Below are 19,836 nucleotides of genomic sequence, written 5' to 3'. Positions count from 1 at the left end.
GTCCAAGTTGTCGATTTGACGCATTAATTCTGCCCACAAGTCTCTATCGGATTCATATCCGGGGACATGGCAGGCCACTCCATATGCTCTACACCACGGTCAGCAAGAAAGTGTTGGATCATGCGAGCACGATGAGGCCGTGCATTGTCATCTTGGAAGACAAAGTTTTCTCGAAAGGCTGCACGAGCAAATGGAAGCAATGTTTCTTCCAGAATGGCCCTGTACTTGAACTGGTTCAGGTTTCCATTCAGAACAACCAGGTCAGTTTTTGCCACCTGCATGAAAAGCAGCCCAAACGGTCACCCCACCACCTCCAGCTTTGGACTCTTGGCACTATACAATCTTCGTTTGTAGGCTTCATGCACTTGTACTGCGCACTTGGATGCAGCCATCTTGACGATAGACCAGAAATCTAGACTCGTCACGGAAAGATCACGTGATTCCAGTGTCCTGGCTGCCAATTGGCGGTGTTCTCTGGCCCACTGCAATCGGCGCTGGCGGTGTTGTCTGGTCAGGCGTGGCTTTCTCAGGGGACGCTTGGCGTGATAGCCTGCTTGAAGCAGTCATTGGTTGACTAGCCTTCTGGATACAGGCACATTTGTCAGTTGCTGCCACTCAGCCCTAAGCCGATTAGCTGACTTGGTACGGCCATTGCGGACTGACCGGTGCAGCTGGCGATCATCCCTCCCTGTGGTTCTGTGGGGATGTCCTGGCCTCGGTATTGGAGTAGGGACACCCCTCTGAGCATTTCGTTTCAGGATCTTTGACACCTGACCTTGAGTGATGCCATACGTGCCGAACAATAGCACGCTGTTTTCATGCCGAATTTCGTAAAGCCACCACTCCATGACAAACAGCATTGTCGAGTTGACGGACCATCTCCAGAGGAAGCGGCAATAACTTTTGTAGACGTGCAGCAGTTGTTTTCCACTAATACAGAATGCAACAACCCTTATATACCCGATTGTGAAGCCAATCGTCAAATGTACTGTCCGTACATTTTGTCACGCCACCTGTGATATAATATAATCCTGTTATTGACTTCTTGCTGTGACAGACAATCAGTGACATGGTTCTTTTAACAAAGAAATCACCGAAGCGTAAAATAAACTCACCAGATTGATATACTGAGTTCAGAAAGTAAACCCAAGTCAAGAAAAAATATATATTCCTTATTAAATTCCAAGTCTGTATATATATATAAAATGTATTTTATTTATATATATATATATATATATATATATATATATATATATATATACATATATATATATATATATATATATATATATATATATATATATATATATATATATATATATATACATACATATATATACATACACACACACACACACATACACACATACACACATACACATAGAGAGAGACAAAGAGACAGACAGAGAAAGACAGAAAGAGACAGAGAGACAGAAAGCATACATGTAATAGTACCTAATAATAAAACAGGTTTGAAATGTCTTCTGTTTTATGTTTGTGTGCTCCATGTTGTTAGGATTAAGGATGAAACCAAGGTTGGCCACGTTTTGGGGAGGCCTGAGAGCGAAACCCTTGTTCTTCCTGAACGGGGTCTCTCCCGTCCGCATGTTTGTCTGCTCCGAGCACTCACACACTTGGCTCTTCTGCAGGGTGCCCAACAAAATGAGCAGGTAATGGAATGCTATGTATTTTATTTGCAGCCAATACATTGGACCAAATGTTCCTGTATTATCACCTGGGATGTATATTTGGAGACTCTCCAACTGTCGTGGCGAGTTATGTTTTTTGGGGGAGGGGTGAGGGGTGCAGCCTGATTCCATACACAAACAAATTAACTGCTTTCCGTTCAAGGTGTGCATTCGTAACATTAGGTGGGTTCAGGTTCCTCACATGCCATGGTGTTTTGTCGGTTGTAGGTGTTTTGTCAGAAATAAAATTTTTATCTAAAACTGATGATGAAATTATAAGCCATCTCAGCTGGTGGAGCATCATGAGGAAATTGTGAGAGTCCACGTGACATATCATTATACTGTAATGGAGCTATGGTGTACGTAGTATGTGTTTGTCCTCTCTGTACCCATTGGTTTGACAGCAGTCCTGGCTTCACCCACAATTGCCAACTAAAAGGGTCATGCATCCGCCATTTTGATAAGCCTAAGACATCGTCAAAAGTGTGATATTTACAATCGCCATGTCCTCCATACAAGTTTTCAATTCCATGTAAAACAACCTAAGCGACTATTAATGGGATCATCAAATATCGAAAGGTTGGAGCCGACAGGCGTCATGGGCCTTGTGAAGGTGTTGTGGATTTTGCCTTTAAACCCATTACCTAGGAAAAGCACTTCTTGAAGTCCGGACAATGTACAAGAGATTTATTCAAGATAAGGCTAACATTCAAGGAAGATTGCAGAGTCCCGACGAACTCTCGCATCTTAGAGAGCCACCAAGTCACACTGGCTTTAATATACTCTGCCCAAGATCGAAATAACTCTCAACATGCTTTTGTGTTCATTCCTTCAACCGATACGACTGCTGCCTCGGAGAGAGAAATAGTACGTAGTTGATGAGGCAAGGTTAAATCACTGCGATTTTGTCTTAAACAGAATCCCAGAGCCAGACAATCTGGCTCCATTCAAATAGGGCACAGTGCGACACAATTTGGCTCTAAACCGTGTGAGGGGATCAACTGAAATCCCATTCAAAGGTGGCAGTAGGCATAGGCCTCAAGCTTCGTGCCTAAGACTTCAGGCCACTAATGTCAGCCCATGGTCCAGTACAATTGTAATTACCTCTGAGCTTTATAACCACGATGTATTATATAATAGCAGGGTATCTGATGTTGTCCGGTGCTGTTATAATCCTTTTGGAATTTTGAAGAAATTGAATTTTTTTATTCAATTTTTTTGTGAGGGCCTGAAACACTTCCCTATACACAAAAGGGAATGGGGTCCGGGATCACTTAATACTACCTTTCACATAGCTACAAAGGCTTAGGCACGATAGAGCAATTTGAAAAATATCCAACTTTCTATTTCAAAATTTAAAAAATATATATTGTTTTGCCTTGAACACTCTCCGGCACTCACTGATAAGGCCGAGAAAAATATATTTCCGGGTTCTGGTCAGCGCGCGCATGCGCAGTGTTGACGCGATCGATGCATTGGAATATTTAACGGTACGGCGAGGCGATCTCGAGAGCGAAATGGCAGTCTATAATATGCTTGAAGAACTTAATAATTTTCAGAATAAATACATTTTAAAATAACTTAAGCTTGTGTTCATTATTTACAAAAAAAAAGGCCTACAAGTCCCATTGGCTGTCTTTAATTTCTCTCTGGACGGCGCCACAGCAGATGAGGAGGACCGGACCGCAAGGCATGAGGACACTATATGTGCAATCCATGCTTTTCAAAAAAAAAAACCGCATCGCCGCATCAATTCAGGAACTTTGGTCTGACCAGAGACCAGCAATATTTTTTTTTTGGCCTAAACCTCGGAAAGTATGACGACGATCCGTTTGGCCATCTTTGAGAAAAATGGTAACAGACAGACACACAAACGTCTCTCTTTTAGTAAAGATGCACATAATGTACCAGGGTCCCAACGCTACCTGGAAAAACTTGGGAAATTCAAAATGTGTTTTCCCTACGAAATTGGCTAAAATACCAATTAAAGTCGGGAAGTTTTCGGGGTTTTTGACAGTCCACGTAACAACATCCGGAAGAATTCGCAAGGCTGTCGGAGAGGTCCAGGAAAGGTCCATTTAGTTACGGTGGACGATGCTTCCGGTCGAAAGGCGCCATTTCCTGATTTCCTCGCTGTCTCGCAATTCAAAATACCATTGTCAAACCATTTATTTGAAGTGATCACATTAAAATCACACAGTGCGTTTGTATTTTTAATATAATTTTCATTGAATTCATCCAAGCTCTTTGATTCACGTTTAAATGTCTATTTATTTGTACAGTCATTATTATGTGCAGAGTGCACGTCCTGCTGACAAACAAAACCTCCATCATGCTCCCCAACATTCCATATTCCTTATTTATTCATTTTAAATAAAATATTATTAATCCCAAGTTTAAGTGCGTGTGCTTCCTCTTTGCGTCCCACACGTGCATCGCCAGTTCAGCAGTTTAGAGATTGCCTCCTTTAAACATTTGTCTCATCTTCAAGATCTTCATACCTTGGTGTAGAGGTTGGCATTAGGTGACTACTGACACGACTATATATTTTAAGCGCCACATAACCATATTATCGTCGTTGTTATAATGGCGTCAGTACGGGATTATCCGCTGGTCCGCCATGTTCAGGTTGGTGAGGTTTCGAACGTGTGGGTGAGGTGAGAAATGACTGGTTGGGGGACGATTGAGAACCTAAGCGTTTCCCATGACCATTTCTTATCCTGCGATCTCGAGGTCTCGGGTGTGTAGACCGACCAAGTTTCGACATTTTATTGCAAGATATGTACACTATTGATTTCACGTTTCGATGGGAATCAATTATTTTTTTAAGTTGGAAGACCTCCGACGAAGTCGCCGGAGGTATTATGTTTTCAGGTTGACCGTCCGTGATAGGTTTTCGTTACCGCGATAACTTGAGAACGACTGAAGGGATCTTAGTCAAACTAGGTGCAGGAATGTATATGAGGTAAAGATGAACTGATTAGATTTTGGGGTCACGAGGTCAGATTTTAGGTCAAGGTTAGATTCACGAGGTCAGATTCATAATCATGGTCAGATTCCATGTTATGTAAAAATGCTGCTACCATGATAACCTGTGAACCAGTGATGGGATTCTGACTAAAGTTGGTACAAGTATCGATTATGATGCAAAGATGAACTTGTTTGATTTTGGGGTCAAGAGGTCAAAGTTTGTAATAAGTCTATAGCTTGAGAACCGCTGAAGGGATATAATTTAAACTTGGTACAGGTATGTATAATGATGTAAAGATTAAATGATTAGATTTTGGGGTCAATAGGTCAAAGGTCAAATGACAGACGTCCTGTCAGGTAAACATTATGGTGCAAAGATAAACCTATTGATTTTGGGGTCAAGAGGTTAAAGATTAGGGGTCATGTTAAGTTACAATTATTTCGTTACCGCGATAACTTAAGAATGGCTAAAGGGATCTTAGTCAAACTTGGTGCAAGTATGTATAATGAGGTAAAGATGAACTGATTCGATTTTGGAGTCAAGAGGTCAAAGGTCAGATGTCATGTTAAGTAAAATGTATGTTGCCATGCCAACTTGTGAATAGGTGATGCGATTTTGAACAAATTTGCTATGGGTATATATGATGCAAAGAAGAAGTGATTGGATTATGGCGTCAGGAACCCCATTTGCATACATGGTGCAGTGTAACGCATAAATCTGGAGATCTTTCTGCATATATTTCACTGTGCAATGCTCAACAAAAGGTCATCCATATCATAACACTTTCCATGTCAGTAAATATATACTTTGGGAACATGAATAATAAATTTCCATTAGGATGCCATGAAGCAGTCTGATGATGTGGTATTATTGCTTCCACAGGCTGTGGAAGTGATGATCACACCGTCCGTGGATGCTGTGAAGCCTTTCCTGCTCGGCCATCTGAACTGCGATCTACAGCAGTTGGGAAAACTATTGGGCATGACTTGGGAAAATGCTGTCACAGCTGTGCACATCTTGCTGAATTCTCTCGGACAGAACAAACAGGACGATCATAGAAACACACGTTCGTCACAACAAACTCCAGTTGTGATTCTGGATTCAACACAGAAAAGAAAACAATGGGAGAACGACTTTGCAAATAAATATCTCCAGTGTTTTATCCAGGTGAGGGACTGGTACAAGATATAATACTCCAAAGCATTGTGTATTGTATTGATAGGAATTATTGGAATGAAGATATTTTCAAATTTTTTAATTTCCCATTTTATTTTAAAATGTTTCTTATTAACTTGTAAATATCATTCAGAGGATTAGTATCATTCTCTGCAAGATGAACGGCAAAGGAGGTGGAATCGTGGATAATTGAGCTTGAGAAGTTGAATTACGAGGGGGAGTGCTGAAGTTATTTCCATAAGTCATCCTCCACCAGTAAAACTTGGTACTGATGATCGGTCCTATTGTGTGTAGTTCACAACCAGTGTCATATGTTATTTCCAGTGGTGGATAATCACATTTACTGATGTCATTGGAATACATACTGTATCATGCTTCATGAATTTGAAACCATTTTGACTCCTCTCTCCCTCGCTCTCTCTGTATGTGTGTGTGATGCACGGACTCATTTCATCCTCGCTGCAGCTACATGCTCATTTTCATCACCTTGTTATACAGAAGCTTGTAGCCCGCTGTTGTTTTTTCTTGACTTGCAAGGCAAACCAGAACGAAGGTGTGTGTGTGTATGTGTGCGCACGTGCGCGTGTTTTTCCCTATCTCTCAATCCATCTTTTTTGCAGGTGTGAAACATCATTAATGACCTTTATAATTCCTTGGAAACGTATATCTATCTTTTTCTGCAGATGCATATGGCAGCTCATTGCCATATCGTGTCATCTTCATTTCCATTTATCTTTTCTTTATTTCCGGTAACCTCGTGCCATGCTTTCCTGGCCTTTTTTACAGATAATGTTTGTGTGTCTTGACTGTTCATTTGTTCTTTTTCTCGTAGTCATCCCCGAGAATTTCCAAATCTCTCATTTCACTCCTCTACAAGCCTGAACCTGTATTTTAAAGGAGGAGAGAGAAACATTCTTCACTTCCCCTCATATGTGATATTTGTAACAAATGCATAAGCTTACATCAGCCAATTAGCTCTCTCTCCTCTTATCATGTGGCCACCCTTTTCTATGTAACTTCATTTTAATGCTCAAAATCAATATCTGATGTCAAGCACTAGAAATAATTATTCAATTAATTTATTGTTTGCTTCCCTATATATTATCTTGATTGTATCCTTCTGAGTTTTTTAAGTTCTGAAGTATTACTTTTATATTTTTTTGTTTGACTCTACTTTGGAAACTATGGAAATAAATGTTTCTTTGAATTGCATTGAATTGTTTGTCCTTGTTGTCTGTATCCTCTCATCCCTACGTATCTTCTTCAACTTCCTACTTTTATTTCTCCATATCATCAAGCAGTTTGTGAATTTCTCAATACTTTATAGGATGCAGCCTTGTCTTGCCTTTTCCACATGTTGTGGAACATTAACTATTAATTAACCCTTTGAGTACAGATGACGTCCAGTGCCGCAACCCGCGAAAAGGTTTTGTGTACGGATGACGTTACAACACGTCATCGACTATACCTATAAATAGATCGTCAGTACGTGGTTGTATTCCCGTACCAAAATGCCAAATTAATCCCGTACCGGGGGTATTTTTATCAAAAAAAAAATCCCGTACTCAAAGGGTTAATCTAACTTTAATTTATCTTGCCTGCAAACCTTTCACATTATTTTACCATTTGTGAATTTTCTCACTTCTTTTGTTCAAGTTCAACTCCCCTCCCACCCCCTCTTTGCCCACCCATCCAGTCTCTTTCCTTCACACTTATTTCCTTTACTCCCTTTCCATAATCCTTGCTTTCGTTGCATTCATTTACCCCTCAGTCCTTATTAAGTAGATCTCAAACACCAAAAGACTAATGTTGTCACAGAGATTTCAAATTCAAATCATTTCATTCCCACTTTACATCTGGGTTATTCACTTTTTATTTGTTATGATTTGGGTGAGACAGCATTTGTACAAAGCTTCTCATTAATCAATCTTGTTTTCCTTACAATTACATCATTGCATTTAGTGGATACAATAAGGCATAAGTGAATTTCCAGAAGCTGAAGTTCTTGAAATCTTGCAGAGGGTTGAAAAGACCGTGTCTTCACAGAATCTGAATGAGAATCTTAAGGCTGCGGACGATGAAATGAACAATGACCAGCACAACAACGAGAACATGCTGCTGTGCTTCTTGGGAGGCAGAATGGAGGGCATGGGGCCCGTTGGGGCTCCACAGTTCAATGGACGTTGGCGCTGCGAGCCGAGTCTCACTTCTGGCCAATTGTACCTGCAATTGGAGAGTGTCAATGGCCGCACTACCAACCCATTACTTTGGCATCTAGTCACTGAGGTACATCAGTATTTACTTATTTAACTGCCCCAATTATTACTTGCGAAAATTGAAGATTTTTCAAGTATATTGGTTGGTCTTGTGCGTTATTTTGTCTGTCTGTTTGTCTGTCTGTATGTCAGTCGCCTACAGGTCCCAATTTTAAACCGATCTTCACGAAACTTCATCAAATGGTAGAGTTGGTCATAAGCAAGAAGCCTACTGTTTTGTGGTCAACAGGTCAATAGGTCAACATAGGCCAATGGTCACCAACTTTGTCAAATTTCTAAAATCCTCAATTTTCATCCGATAGACTTGTAATTTTAAGTGGATTTGCATATCTGGTCACTGAATTCAACCACCAATGATTTTTGAGGTCCATTGCCACCAATAGGCCAACAACTTATTTTCGGGATTTTGCAAGTATCGTGCTGTGCACGACATATTTCTTGCTTGTGATTTGTCTTGTCAGCCAGGGAGAGTTTTTTGCACTTGTGTTTTACGAAGTGACTAGCTCGACCTGACATTCAACTGAAGCTGTTCAGGGTGCCGATGATAACTTGCCTTCTCTTTGCAAATGCTCCTTTATGGCTACCAATGAGTGGGATAGAGGGGACACCCAACTTAACATCCATCCGATGGACGGTGCACTTTGTCATGAAGCGCCCTGCCTGCGAGGCATTAATCCGACACTTTATATTCCGATTGGGAGTTGAACCCAGGCTAGGCGTATCCAGTGCAAATACTGTGCACTACCTCTGCATCATCCTGTCATATATCTACTCACCCAGGTAGAACTCGTATAATTAACCTTATCAGTTGGTGACTTTGATGCCATTATCAGACAGACAGAATTGTGAAAACCTGATCATGTCACTACCTGAGAATGTTTTTGGAAGTGCGTTGTTAGAATGAAAAATTGCCCAAGAAGCGAGAAAATTTAAACTTTTATAATATGAGATAATGTCCATCGATAACAAGTTTTTGTCTTGTAATTCCTCACCTTCAGGGCCGTTTGTAAAACCTTTTGCCATCTTTCTCCAGTACCAACAGGTTCGTCTCCTGCCATTCTTGTTCAATGTGCTTCAGTTGCAAAGAGACCTTATTTCCTACTTCCACTATCGCCCAAACCTCAACTATAACACAATGAGCATCTCTGAGTTTGAGAAAAGCCATAGTGGTGAGTATCAAATGGCATTACACGTGGCTTAGAGTCATGTGATATTTCCTAGACCATGTTCTGAAAAATCACCAACTTGCTTATTAATTATAGAGCAAAGACAAGAAGTCTTTTTTCTGAAATGCCTGAAACTATCCAGGATTTTACTGCAATAAGTTGGTATTCCAGGCAAAGGGTTAAAATTCCACAAAACGACATCTACATGACTACATCTATTATGTTTCAATAAAATATGGACACAATTTGATTGCTCATACAAAGAGATACAGGTAGTGGACAAAAAAATGGAAATATGTGGGTAAATGAGGGACACAAAGTATATTGAATGCAAGATCTGGCTTCCACACAGGTGTGTCCCATGTGCTAATTAAGCAAATAACATACCAGCATGCTTAGGGTCATGTAGGGAAATGCTGCACTGGCCTGGTTGCTCGTTGTACTTATTGCAAGCATAGCTGCAAGAGGAGACCTCATTGATTTTGAAAGAGGGATGATTGGGGTGCGTTTGGCAGGAGCTTCAGTGGCAAAGATAGCTCAACTTGCTGATGTTTCACCAGCAATGGTGTCGAAGGTGATGTCGCATGGAACTCCGAGTGAAAGACATCATCAGCAAAGGGCAACAGTGGGTGGAAGCACATACTCTCGGATCCTGATATCCGTGCATTAGTTTGAAGTGCAAGGCGAAGCAGGCGAGCAACTGCAGATCCATTGACTGTAAATTTCAACCTGGGCCACGAGCAGCCATTTTCATGAAGAACAGTCCGTCGAGAACTCCACAGAGCGGGATACCACAGAGCGGGTTGCAGTGCATAAACCGCTCATTACACCTGGTCATTCTCGTTTGCGATTCCAGTGGTGCAAAGAGCACAGGCAATGGACTACCGAGCAGTGGAGAAATGTCATATGATCAGATGAATCGTCCTTCATCGTGTTCTCGACAAACGGACAAATGCACATGTGGTGCCAACTTTAAGAACTTCACAACCTTGAGTGCTTGGTTCCAACAGTGAATGGTTCTGGTGGTTCTGTAATGTTGTGGGGCGCATTTTCCTGGAATGGTTTGGGTGCAGTCATTCCTTTAGAAGGCAAGGTCAATGCCAATCGCTACTCAATGGTACCAAGTGATTATCTTCACCCCATGTTGCAGCATAATGCCCCATCCACAGAGCATGTGTCATTGCCCATTGGTTTGATGAGCATGACGCTGATGTTATCCATATGTCATGGCCTTCTCAGTCACAAGATCTGAACCCAATCGAGCATTTATGGGATATTCTGAAATGACACCTGAGACAGCGTTTTCCACCTCCATCAAACAGGTGTGAGTGGATTGACTTTTTCATGCAAGAAGGGTGCCGCAACCTTCCTGCAGAATTGCAGACGCTGGTGGACTCTATGCCACGACACGTACTGGCCGCACATGGTGGCCAAATGCCCTAGTGACTTTATATTGTTGCTTCCATTTTTTTGTTCACTACCTGTATATATCCCAAGGAAATGGAATTCCAGAGAGTTCGTGTAATCCAACATTATTAACTCAACTGGACTATGTCCAGCTGAGTTTTTGTCGACACCCAATGTCCGTCATCTGTCATCTGTCTGTCTGTCTGTCTGTCTGTCTGTCGTCTGTAAACAATTTGACGTCTACGCTCTAAAAGTCACAAATATTGATTAAATTTGATGAAACTTGTTATGCAGCATCTTTAAGACATAAACTAGTTTGGGATTGCATTTGGGCTTTGCACACCCAAAAATGGGCGTGGCAGGGCGGCCATATTGAAAAATCAATTTTTGTCAATCTGGTACTTCCTAATGTCGCTAGAAGGCTGAAACTTAGTGTGTAGACAGTATGTAACAAACCTCAACACATATATTATGGGTTTTGACGATGTTCGCAAAATGACCTCATCGTGACCTATGACATGACGACCCATAAACATCAGTTTGGACGACGTCCAAGCTCTAAAAGTCACAAATACTGATTAAATTTGATGAAACTTGTGCCTTTTGCCACTTAAAGATATTTGAAAACACACATATAAACACACATATAAACATATAAACGCACATATAAACTATATAGTTTGTGGTTCTATTATGCATATTCTAACCATATTGATATAGACCAGTTGAGTTCAGGTTCCCTGGAACCATTAGTTATATTTTTACCGAGACATTTCAATATACATAACTTGTGAGTTCATAGAACACCTAACCCCATGCAGTCTTGAGAAAAAGAACACGGGATGTTATTTGAACTTGGACTTCATTTGAAACAGTTTATTGAAAGAAGAAGAAGAAGACAAAGAATCTTGACATTCTCCCATCCTAGAGTGAGATTGGCAAATTTGATGGGTCGAGAAGGCGTACATTTTGCCCAAATACAGCTGAATTGAATTGATCAAGTACAAACATGGAGATTTTGTTCTGCAGTGTTTAAATATATAATTCAATTGAAATAAAATTAAGGATTTAAAGGCTGTAGGAAAAAAAAGAAAGATTTATTCGGAAGTGTATGGCCGCTGATGCATCCTCTTTTACATCACCATGTCGTGCGAGGAATGAGACACCCTACCATTTGCCAAATTCAGAGCCAAAGTATTACTAAATGGTCAGCTTCAGAATGTAGTAGTAGCTTGGGTAAAGTTGTGGGTTGTTGGAGCTGATAGCCTGGGGAAAGTATTGGTGTTGCCATGTATTGGTGTTGTCTTCTTGGTTCCTTGATGTTCTGATTGGCCTCAGGTTGTGATTGCCTTTGCCACTGAAGGTGGATGGAGGTTATGTTTTCACCTCTGTATGTCTGTGTTTGTCAACAGGATATCTTAAAAAGTTGTGGACAGATTTGGATGATACTTGGTAGAGAGGTTGGAAATGTGACCAGGACGAAATGATTAGGTTTTGGTGAAAATTTGGATGTGGATTCGAGAATTTTCTAAAGTGATTCTTGACCGTTGAGAGATAGGGGAAAAATTATATATAGCACAACATCTCAAAAGGTTGTGGACAGATTCAGACAAAAGTCTCTTCACGTCTCTTCACGTCTCTTCTCGTCTCGGGAAGTCACGTGACGTCACGTCTCTTCAAAGCTGTGCATGCGCACACGCTTTCGAAGTTAATAAGTAACTTTTCACAATTGTGTTTTTGTCGTAATACCGGCTTTACCACAGGTCGAAACTTTATCTTTCTTTCGGTGTGTATGTAACTATTGGTGTGTCTCTAATAGTATTCTTGGTGTTGGTTTTTCATACCTGTGTACAGAATCGGCGGTACAGTTCGTGTCGCATATTCTGATGCCTCGTGTAGTACTAGGAGGCTACCGTGTCTGACCTTGGCTTGAGGCTTTGTTTCTGTCTCAGCGGTTTCTTCGATTGCGCTCGCAATTCCTTTCGGTCTCTATTTTTCATGTTCCACGTTCGGTCTCTGTCTCTGTTTTCATCCCAACTCAAAAAAAAAAATATATATATATATTCCCTTCTCTGTTCTTATCCGTTTCGTTCTTATTTGTTCGTTCATTCTTTGACCACGTTATTCGTGATCACGTGTTCACGTCATTAAAAAATGTTTCATCTGTCCCCTGAAGAATGGTATTCTGTCATATTCTATAACACCTTTTTCTTCTTGTTCTATAAAAGGATGCTTTCGACTTGCTCACCAAATCTATTCATTCCAAAAAAAAATTCCATCTCTTACAGCTACAGTGCCTCTTTCATTCATTCCCTAAACTCTCCAGAACTCCACCCATCCTTCAGCGTCCTCAAACGTATTTTTGACTCGAAGGTCGCAAGAAACTCATTTTGCAAGAAATGTTCGTTTCCCATTAATCGTACATTTTTCAAAATCCAATCTCACCCCTCCCCTCCAAATCTTCCCCATCACCCATCCCTTTCAAATCTTCCCCCTTGCCCCTCCCCTCCTAAACTCCCCCCACACCCCTCCCCTCCGAGACCCTCCCTCACTCCTCCCCTCCTAGACTCCCCTCTCACCCCTCCTCCTCAAAGCGTCCTCCCCGCTTCTTCCCCCTTCCAACTCTCACCTTCATCTCCCTCAACCTTCTGCCTCACTCTTTCCCCTCCTCAAACAACACCTCACTGCGCCTCACCCAATCACCATCTAACCTTTTGTCCGCCCCATTCTTCCCTTTCTCCAAGCTGTTCTGAAATCTCTGACACACCTTCAACAGCTCTCCCTACCTCTTCCTCCTCTTCCACATCATACCCTACCACTCCCCCCCCCCCCCTGTACTGTATCCGATGCTCCCCCTTCCTCTTCTTTAACAGTATGGACCTCAAACATCCGGGGCCTTCGCTCAAAATTGACTGATCTCTCCGTACAGGTTGCTTCTGACAAACCAGACGTGATCTGCTTAACAGAAACTTTCCTCCTTCATGATGTCTCTGATTCCTTGGTATCTCTCCCAGGTTACTCCCTTCTCCGGTATGATAGACCTGAGCCTCGTCCTGGAGGGGGGGTTGCTATCTTTATAAAAAACTCTCTTCCTCACTCGCCCTGCACTGCCCTCTCTCCACCTCACCCCCAGGAATACCTTTGGCTACGGCTTCCCCTTCGCTCCCACCTTTTGTTCATATGTGTGTTGTACCGTCCACCAAACAGTGATGACTCCATCTACATCTCGCTGTCTGATAACATGGACCAACTTCTATCTACCCATCCCAACTCTCTCTTCCTCATATGTGGTGATTTCAATTGTCACCATGCCAGTTGGCTGGGTGTGGGTACCGCTCTCACCAGCCATGGCTCTTCAGCAAAGGACTTCTGTGACTCACTGGGACTGACACAATCTGTCAATTTCCCGACCCGGATCCCAATCAACGGAGCATCTTCTCTTCTGGACTTGGTTATGACTAACTTCCCTGAAAATGTCTGCTGCTCTTCTTCTGCTCCAATCGGCTCATCTGATCATGTGCTTGTTAAAGTGGACATCTCTCTGACCATTCTCAGAGAGCCTCCTCAGCGTCCCCGAGTCTGGCATTTCACTCAGGCCAACTGGCATGGTCTTCAAGCAGCCATCAATCATCTGGACTGGTCTCCCATCTCTACCGCCTCTGACATCAACTCATCCTGGGAATTCTTCCAAAGTAAACTGCTCTCTCTCATGCACAGATTTATCCCATCTCGTCTTCAGTTGCCATACCCTTCCTCCCATCCATGGTACACGGAATCTTGTGGTAAGGCTATTGCCCAGAAACAACTTGCTTTCGTCTCCTGGAAAGCAAATCCAACGGAAGGAAATCTCATTTCCTTTCACAAAGCCCGAAACAAGTGTGTGTCCACCCTCAGGAGAGCCAGGAAACAATATCTCTCTGTTCTCAGGACAGAACTCTCTTATCTGTCTCCCTCTTCCAAATCGTGGTGGCATCTGGTCAAATCTGTTTCTGGCGTTTGTTCCCCCTCCATCCCCTCCCTCACCTCAAACGGCCACACGGCTGACTCCACGCGTGAAAAAGCTGAATGCCTCAACTCTGTGTTTGCCTCAAAATCTTGTGTCCCAAACCCATCCCTCTCTGTACCCAGTCGTACCCAGCTGCTCCTGGACTCTGTGTCCTTTCCTCCTGACAAGGTGGAAAAGTTTCTGTCAACCCTCGACTCTGATTCTGCAACTGGACCTGACGGCATCAGCCCACGGGTCCTAAAATCTTGTTCTTCCGCTCTTTCACTCCCTCTCTCTGTTCTCTTCACACTCTCTTTTGCTCAAGGTCATCTGCCATCTGCTTGGAAATCTGCCAACATCACCGCTTTGCACAAAAAAGGTGCAAAAACAGATCCCAGCAACTACAGACCACTCAGCCCTCTCTCAATTATCAGTAAAGTCATGGAATCCATCATTGCTTCAGATATGAAATCTTTCCTCTTCTCCAATGGCTTGATCTCTGATCATCAATTTGGTTTCAGACCTGGTCACTCTACTCTGGACATGCTGCTACTGCTTTCTCAGCAATGGATGGAGGTCCTCAATGCCAAACAGGAAATTAGAGCTGTCTCCCTTGACATATCACGTGCCTTCGATACGGTCTGGCACCCCGCTCTGCTCGCCAAACTCTCCTCTGTTGGTATCCATGGAAATCTCCACGCATGGCTGGCGGACTTCCTCTCTAGTCGTAGTAAACGTGTTGCCCTGAATGGGTTTCTCTCATCTCCTCTTCCTGTTCAGGCTGGAGTTCCCCAAGGCAGTGTTCTGGGCCCTGTGCTTTTTCTGGTCTTCATCAATGATCTCTCCGACTCTCTTGAAAATCCTCTCTATCTCTTTGCTGATGACTCTACTCTTTGTCGCTCCATTCTTCATCCCTCAGATCGGCAGTCTGCAGCCTCCTCACTCTCTGCAGACCTGGACAAAATCACAGACTGGGCAAACAAGTGGAACATGTCTTTCAATCCTGACAAATCTCACACTCTTACGATGTCTCTCCGAAAAGACCGAATGGACAACCCTCCCATCTACTTTCTGAATAATCCTCTCCAAGAAGTTCTGTCACTCAAACTTTTGGGTCTCACAATCTGCCATGATCTTTCTTGGGAAAACCACATTTCAAATCTGGCCTCCAAAGCCAGTCGCCGACTGGGCATCCTCCGTCGTGCGAAGTCCTTCCTTGGCACACCTGAGCTCCTCACCACGTACAAGGCTTTCATCCGCAGCTCAATGGAATACTGCTCTCCCCTCTGGGCTGGTGCTCCTGCCTCACACCTAGCTCGTCTTCACGCAGTTGAAAGCAAAGCATTCAGAATCATTGGAATCTCCCGCGATGAAGCTAACTCCAAGGGCCTCTCACTCACTCACCGCAGACAGGTTGGTGGTCTTTCCGTCTTTTACCGACTCCTTTCTGGCCTTGCCCTCCCAGCTCTCTCTGGGCTCTGTCCCGCAAATATTCCTACAGGTCGCACAAGATCTGCCTGCAACCCTCTTATGGTTAAACTGCCAAAATCAAGACTCTCTACTCACCTTCACTCCTTCATTCCTCTTTTCTCTCACCTCTGGAACAAACTCCCTCACTCTCTTCAATCCCACTCCACCCTCCAGGTCTTTAAAACAGCTGTTCACCACCATCTCTTATCTTCCCCCATCCAAAACCTTGATCTTTTCTATCCCCGATAATTTCACCTCAATTCCACTTTTTGAAATACCAACTTCTGTCCTGGAAGTCCTTGGTGTCCTTGTGTTTTATACTTCTCCCACCCTCCCACCCCCCCCCCCTTCCCACGCCACCTCCCCCCAAGCCCTCTCCCTCCCACACATCTCCCACACATCTCCCTGCTCTTAAATGTTGTGTGCTCTCAAGTGGTTGTGTGCTTCCCATTCTCTTGTCTTCCGCTCCCTCTTTTTATATATTTTGTTTGTCTGGTTGATTTGTTTGTGAAGTAAATGTCAGCTCTTTCACGAGCCTCGATTCAGTATACAAAAAAAAAAAAAAGTCGGGCGAGGTGCCCCGCACACCGCTCGGTCCACTGGCTCGGCGATAAGCACATTCATCGTCGAGCGGGCTCGTTTGCCCCGCAACGACGATCGGAAAACTTTTGCAAAATGACCCGGCTTTGAGCACAAATGACATCTCGCATTTTTAGCCGGGCAAACAGACCTGAGATGATTTCGATTCCCGCAGAAATAGCACATAGCGTTACTTCCGGGCTTGGGTCCAGCTGCTGCGGCTGCCGTCAAGCCCGGATCAGGATCCTCCTCGGGAGTGGCCGGGGCCTCCGATTCCGGCGGAGGTGCCAAGGCGGCATTCACGACCTCGGCGGTCGCTCTCTCCGGTCGAGTTTGTCGAGATGTCCCCGGAGTGACGTATGGGTGTTCATACGCGTTGGATTGTTCCCGTGCTTGGGTATAGACGTGAGATAGCCGTAGTGCTTCGGCGAGTGTCAAATCGGCTTCTTCAAGAAGTCTCTGTCTAACGACTGGGGACCTAAGTCCAGCGACGAAAGAATCGCGAACAAGATCATCACAGAATTGTTCATGAGTACGTACCTCTGGGGCACTCTCGTTCAGCAGACGTCAGAGGTCTTGAGCAAAGTGATCTAAAGTCTCCGTGGGCTGTTGTCGTCGTATTGCGAGCAAATGCCAGGAATAGACCGCGCTTCGTTTTTTTATGTAAATACGCTTCAGCTCTGCCACGGCAGCATCGAACGTTTCACATTGTTCGATTGCCCGGTACACGATGTGGTGTACCTTTGTTTGCAATACGTCTAGTTTCGTTTCATCGGTGACGACGGCTTCCTGAGCCTTGAATTGGTTATCCAAGGTTTTCAGCCTGTGTGTCAATTCGGCAGCCGCGTCCGCCACTTGAGGGTCAGCCGCGAAGATCGGCACCTGGATCATTTTGTTACTCGCCATGTCGCTCTCGTTCGCCTCTTGTTCTCGTTCAGACGAAGAGACGAATTGTCATTAATTGTTATGAAAGTCAAATCCACAACATTGTCCTAATAGTAGGTTTAATGACAATTCGATCTCTGGCAACATCCTTTAGAAATACAATCATGCAATATATCAGGATTATGTAATCAAGGAGGAGTTCAGCAATGATCAATCAGTGCAAGCAAGCCTAGATCATCCACATATACGCACCATTCGAGTCTACGTGTCACGGATTAAATGTCAGGAATGTTCCGGAGCGATAGCTGTCCGAGTTCTTATAGACGCCTCTCAGTGGTTAGAGAGAGCATAACACCTGGGTTCAACTTAGATACAATTTCATTACAGATACCATAGGAGGAGAGTTTGGTGAGCAGAGCTGTGTGCCAGACCATATCGAAGGCATGTGATATGTCAAGTGAGACAGCTCTGATTTCCTGTTTGGCATTGAGGACCTCCATCCATTGTTGAGACAGCAGAAGCAACATGTCCAGAGTGGAATGACCTGGTCTGAATCCAAATTGATGATCAGAGATCAAGCCATTGGAGAAGAGGAAGGATTTGATATCCAAAGCAATGATGGATTCCATGACTTTGCTGATATAATTGGAAGCAGGCTGATTGGTCTGTAGTTGCAAGGATCTGTTTTTGCACCTTTTTTGTGTAAAGCGGTAATGTTTGCTGATTTCCAAGATGCTGGAAGATGACCTTGAGCAAAAGAGAGGGGGAAAAGAACTGAGAGATGGTGAGATAGAGCAGCAGAGCAGGATTTTAGGACCCGTGGGCTGATGCCGTCTGGTCCAGTTGCAGAATCAGAGTCGAGGTTTGACAAAAACTTCTACACCTTGTCAGGATAGAAGGACAGAGAGTCCAGGAGCAGTTGGGTTCGACTGGGAAAGGTGGGAACAGAGAGAGATGGGTTTGGGACACAAGATTTTGAGGCAAACACAGAGTTGAGGCATTCGGCTTTGTCATGTGCGGTGTCAACTGTGTAATCATTTGAGGTAAGGGAGGGGATGGAGGGGGAACAAACACCAGAAACGGATTTGACCAGATGCCACCAAGATTTGGAGGAAGGAGACAGGTTTGAGAGTTCAATCTTGAGTGTGGAGAGATAGTGCTTCCTGGCACTCCTGAGGGTAGACACACACTTGTTCCGCGCTTGGTGGAAGGAACTGAGATTGCCTTCAGTTGGATTTGCCTTCCAAGAGGCAAAGGCAAGTTGTTTCAGGGCAACTGCCTCACCACAAGATTCAGTGTACCATGGATGGGAGGAAGGGTAAGACAACTGAAGACGAGATGGGATAAATCTGTGCATGAGAGAGCAGTTTGCTTTGGAAGAAATCCCAGGAAGAATTGATGTCGGAGGCAGTGGAGATGGGAGACCAGTCCAGGTGATTGATGGCTGCTTGCAGCCCGTGCCAGTCGGCCTGAGTGAAATGCCAGACTCGTCGGCGCTGAGGAGGCTCTCTGAGAATGGCCAGAGAGATGTCCACTTTAACAAGCACATGATCAGAAGAACCGATTGGAGCAGAAGAAGAGCAGCAGACATTTGCAGGGAAGTTAGTCATAACCAAGTCCAGAAGAGAAGATACTCCATTGACTGAGATCCGGGTCGGGAAATTGACAGATTGTGTCGGTCCCAATGAGTCGCAGAAGTCCTTTGCTGAGGTGCCATGGCTGGTGAGAGAGGAACCCACACCCAGCCAGCTGGCATGATGACAGTTGAAGTCGCCACATATGAGGAAGAGAGAGTTTGGATGAGTTGATAGAAGTTGGTCCATGTTGTCCGACAGCGAAATGTAAATGGAGTCATCACTGTTTGGAGGACGGTACAGAACACATATGAACAAAAGGTGGGAGAGGAGAGGAAGCCGTAGCCAGAGGTACTCCTGGGGGTGGGGTGGAGAGAGGGCAGTGCAAGGAGAGTGAGGAAGAGCGTTTTTGATAAAGATAGCCACCCTACCACCAGGACGAGGCTCAGGTCTATCATACCGGAGGAGGGAGTAACCAGGAAGAGATATTAAGGAATCAGAGACATCTTGAAGGAGGAAAGTTTCTGTTAAGCAGATCAAGTCCGGATTGTCAGAAGCAACCTGAATGGAGAGATCAATCAGGTTTGGGCGAAGGCCCCGGATGTTTGAGGTCCATACCGTTAATGAGGAGAGAGGGGGAGCATCGGGTGCAGGACAGG

The 19,836-nt window shown here is 43.9% G+C and overlaps 1 protein-coding gene across 1 annotated transcript in view; it reads left to right on the top strand.

Moving 5' to 3' along the window:
• The window catches only part of RNF213 (ring finger protein 213), a 391,778-nt gene that overhangs the window by 327,481 nt on the left and 44,461 nt on the right, over nucleotides 1–19,836 (top strand). The window contains exons 47-50 of the mRNA XM_078781285.1: nucleotides 1,517–1,670; nucleotides 5,542–5,826; nucleotides 7,882–8,121; nucleotides 9,145–9,280. Coding sequence (XP_078637411.1) covers nucleotides 1,517–1,670; nucleotides 5,542–5,826; nucleotides 7,882–8,121; nucleotides 9,145–9,280 — 815 coding nt within the window. The remainder of the gene's footprint in view (nucleotides 1–1,516; nucleotides 1,671–5,541; nucleotides 5,827–7,881; nucleotides 8,122–9,144; nucleotides 9,281–19,836) is intronic.

This window comes from Myxine glutinosa, chromosome 7, assembly GCF_964187855.1.
Source record: "Myxine glutinosa chromosome 7, kmMyxGlut1.1, whole genome shotgun sequence".
Taxonomy (NCBI): Eukaryota; Metazoa; Chordata; class Myxini; order Myxiniformes; family Myxinidae; genus Myxine; species Myxine glutinosa.
Note: the sequence above shows the minus strand (reverse complement) of the source record. Positions and strands in the feature narration are given on the sequence as shown.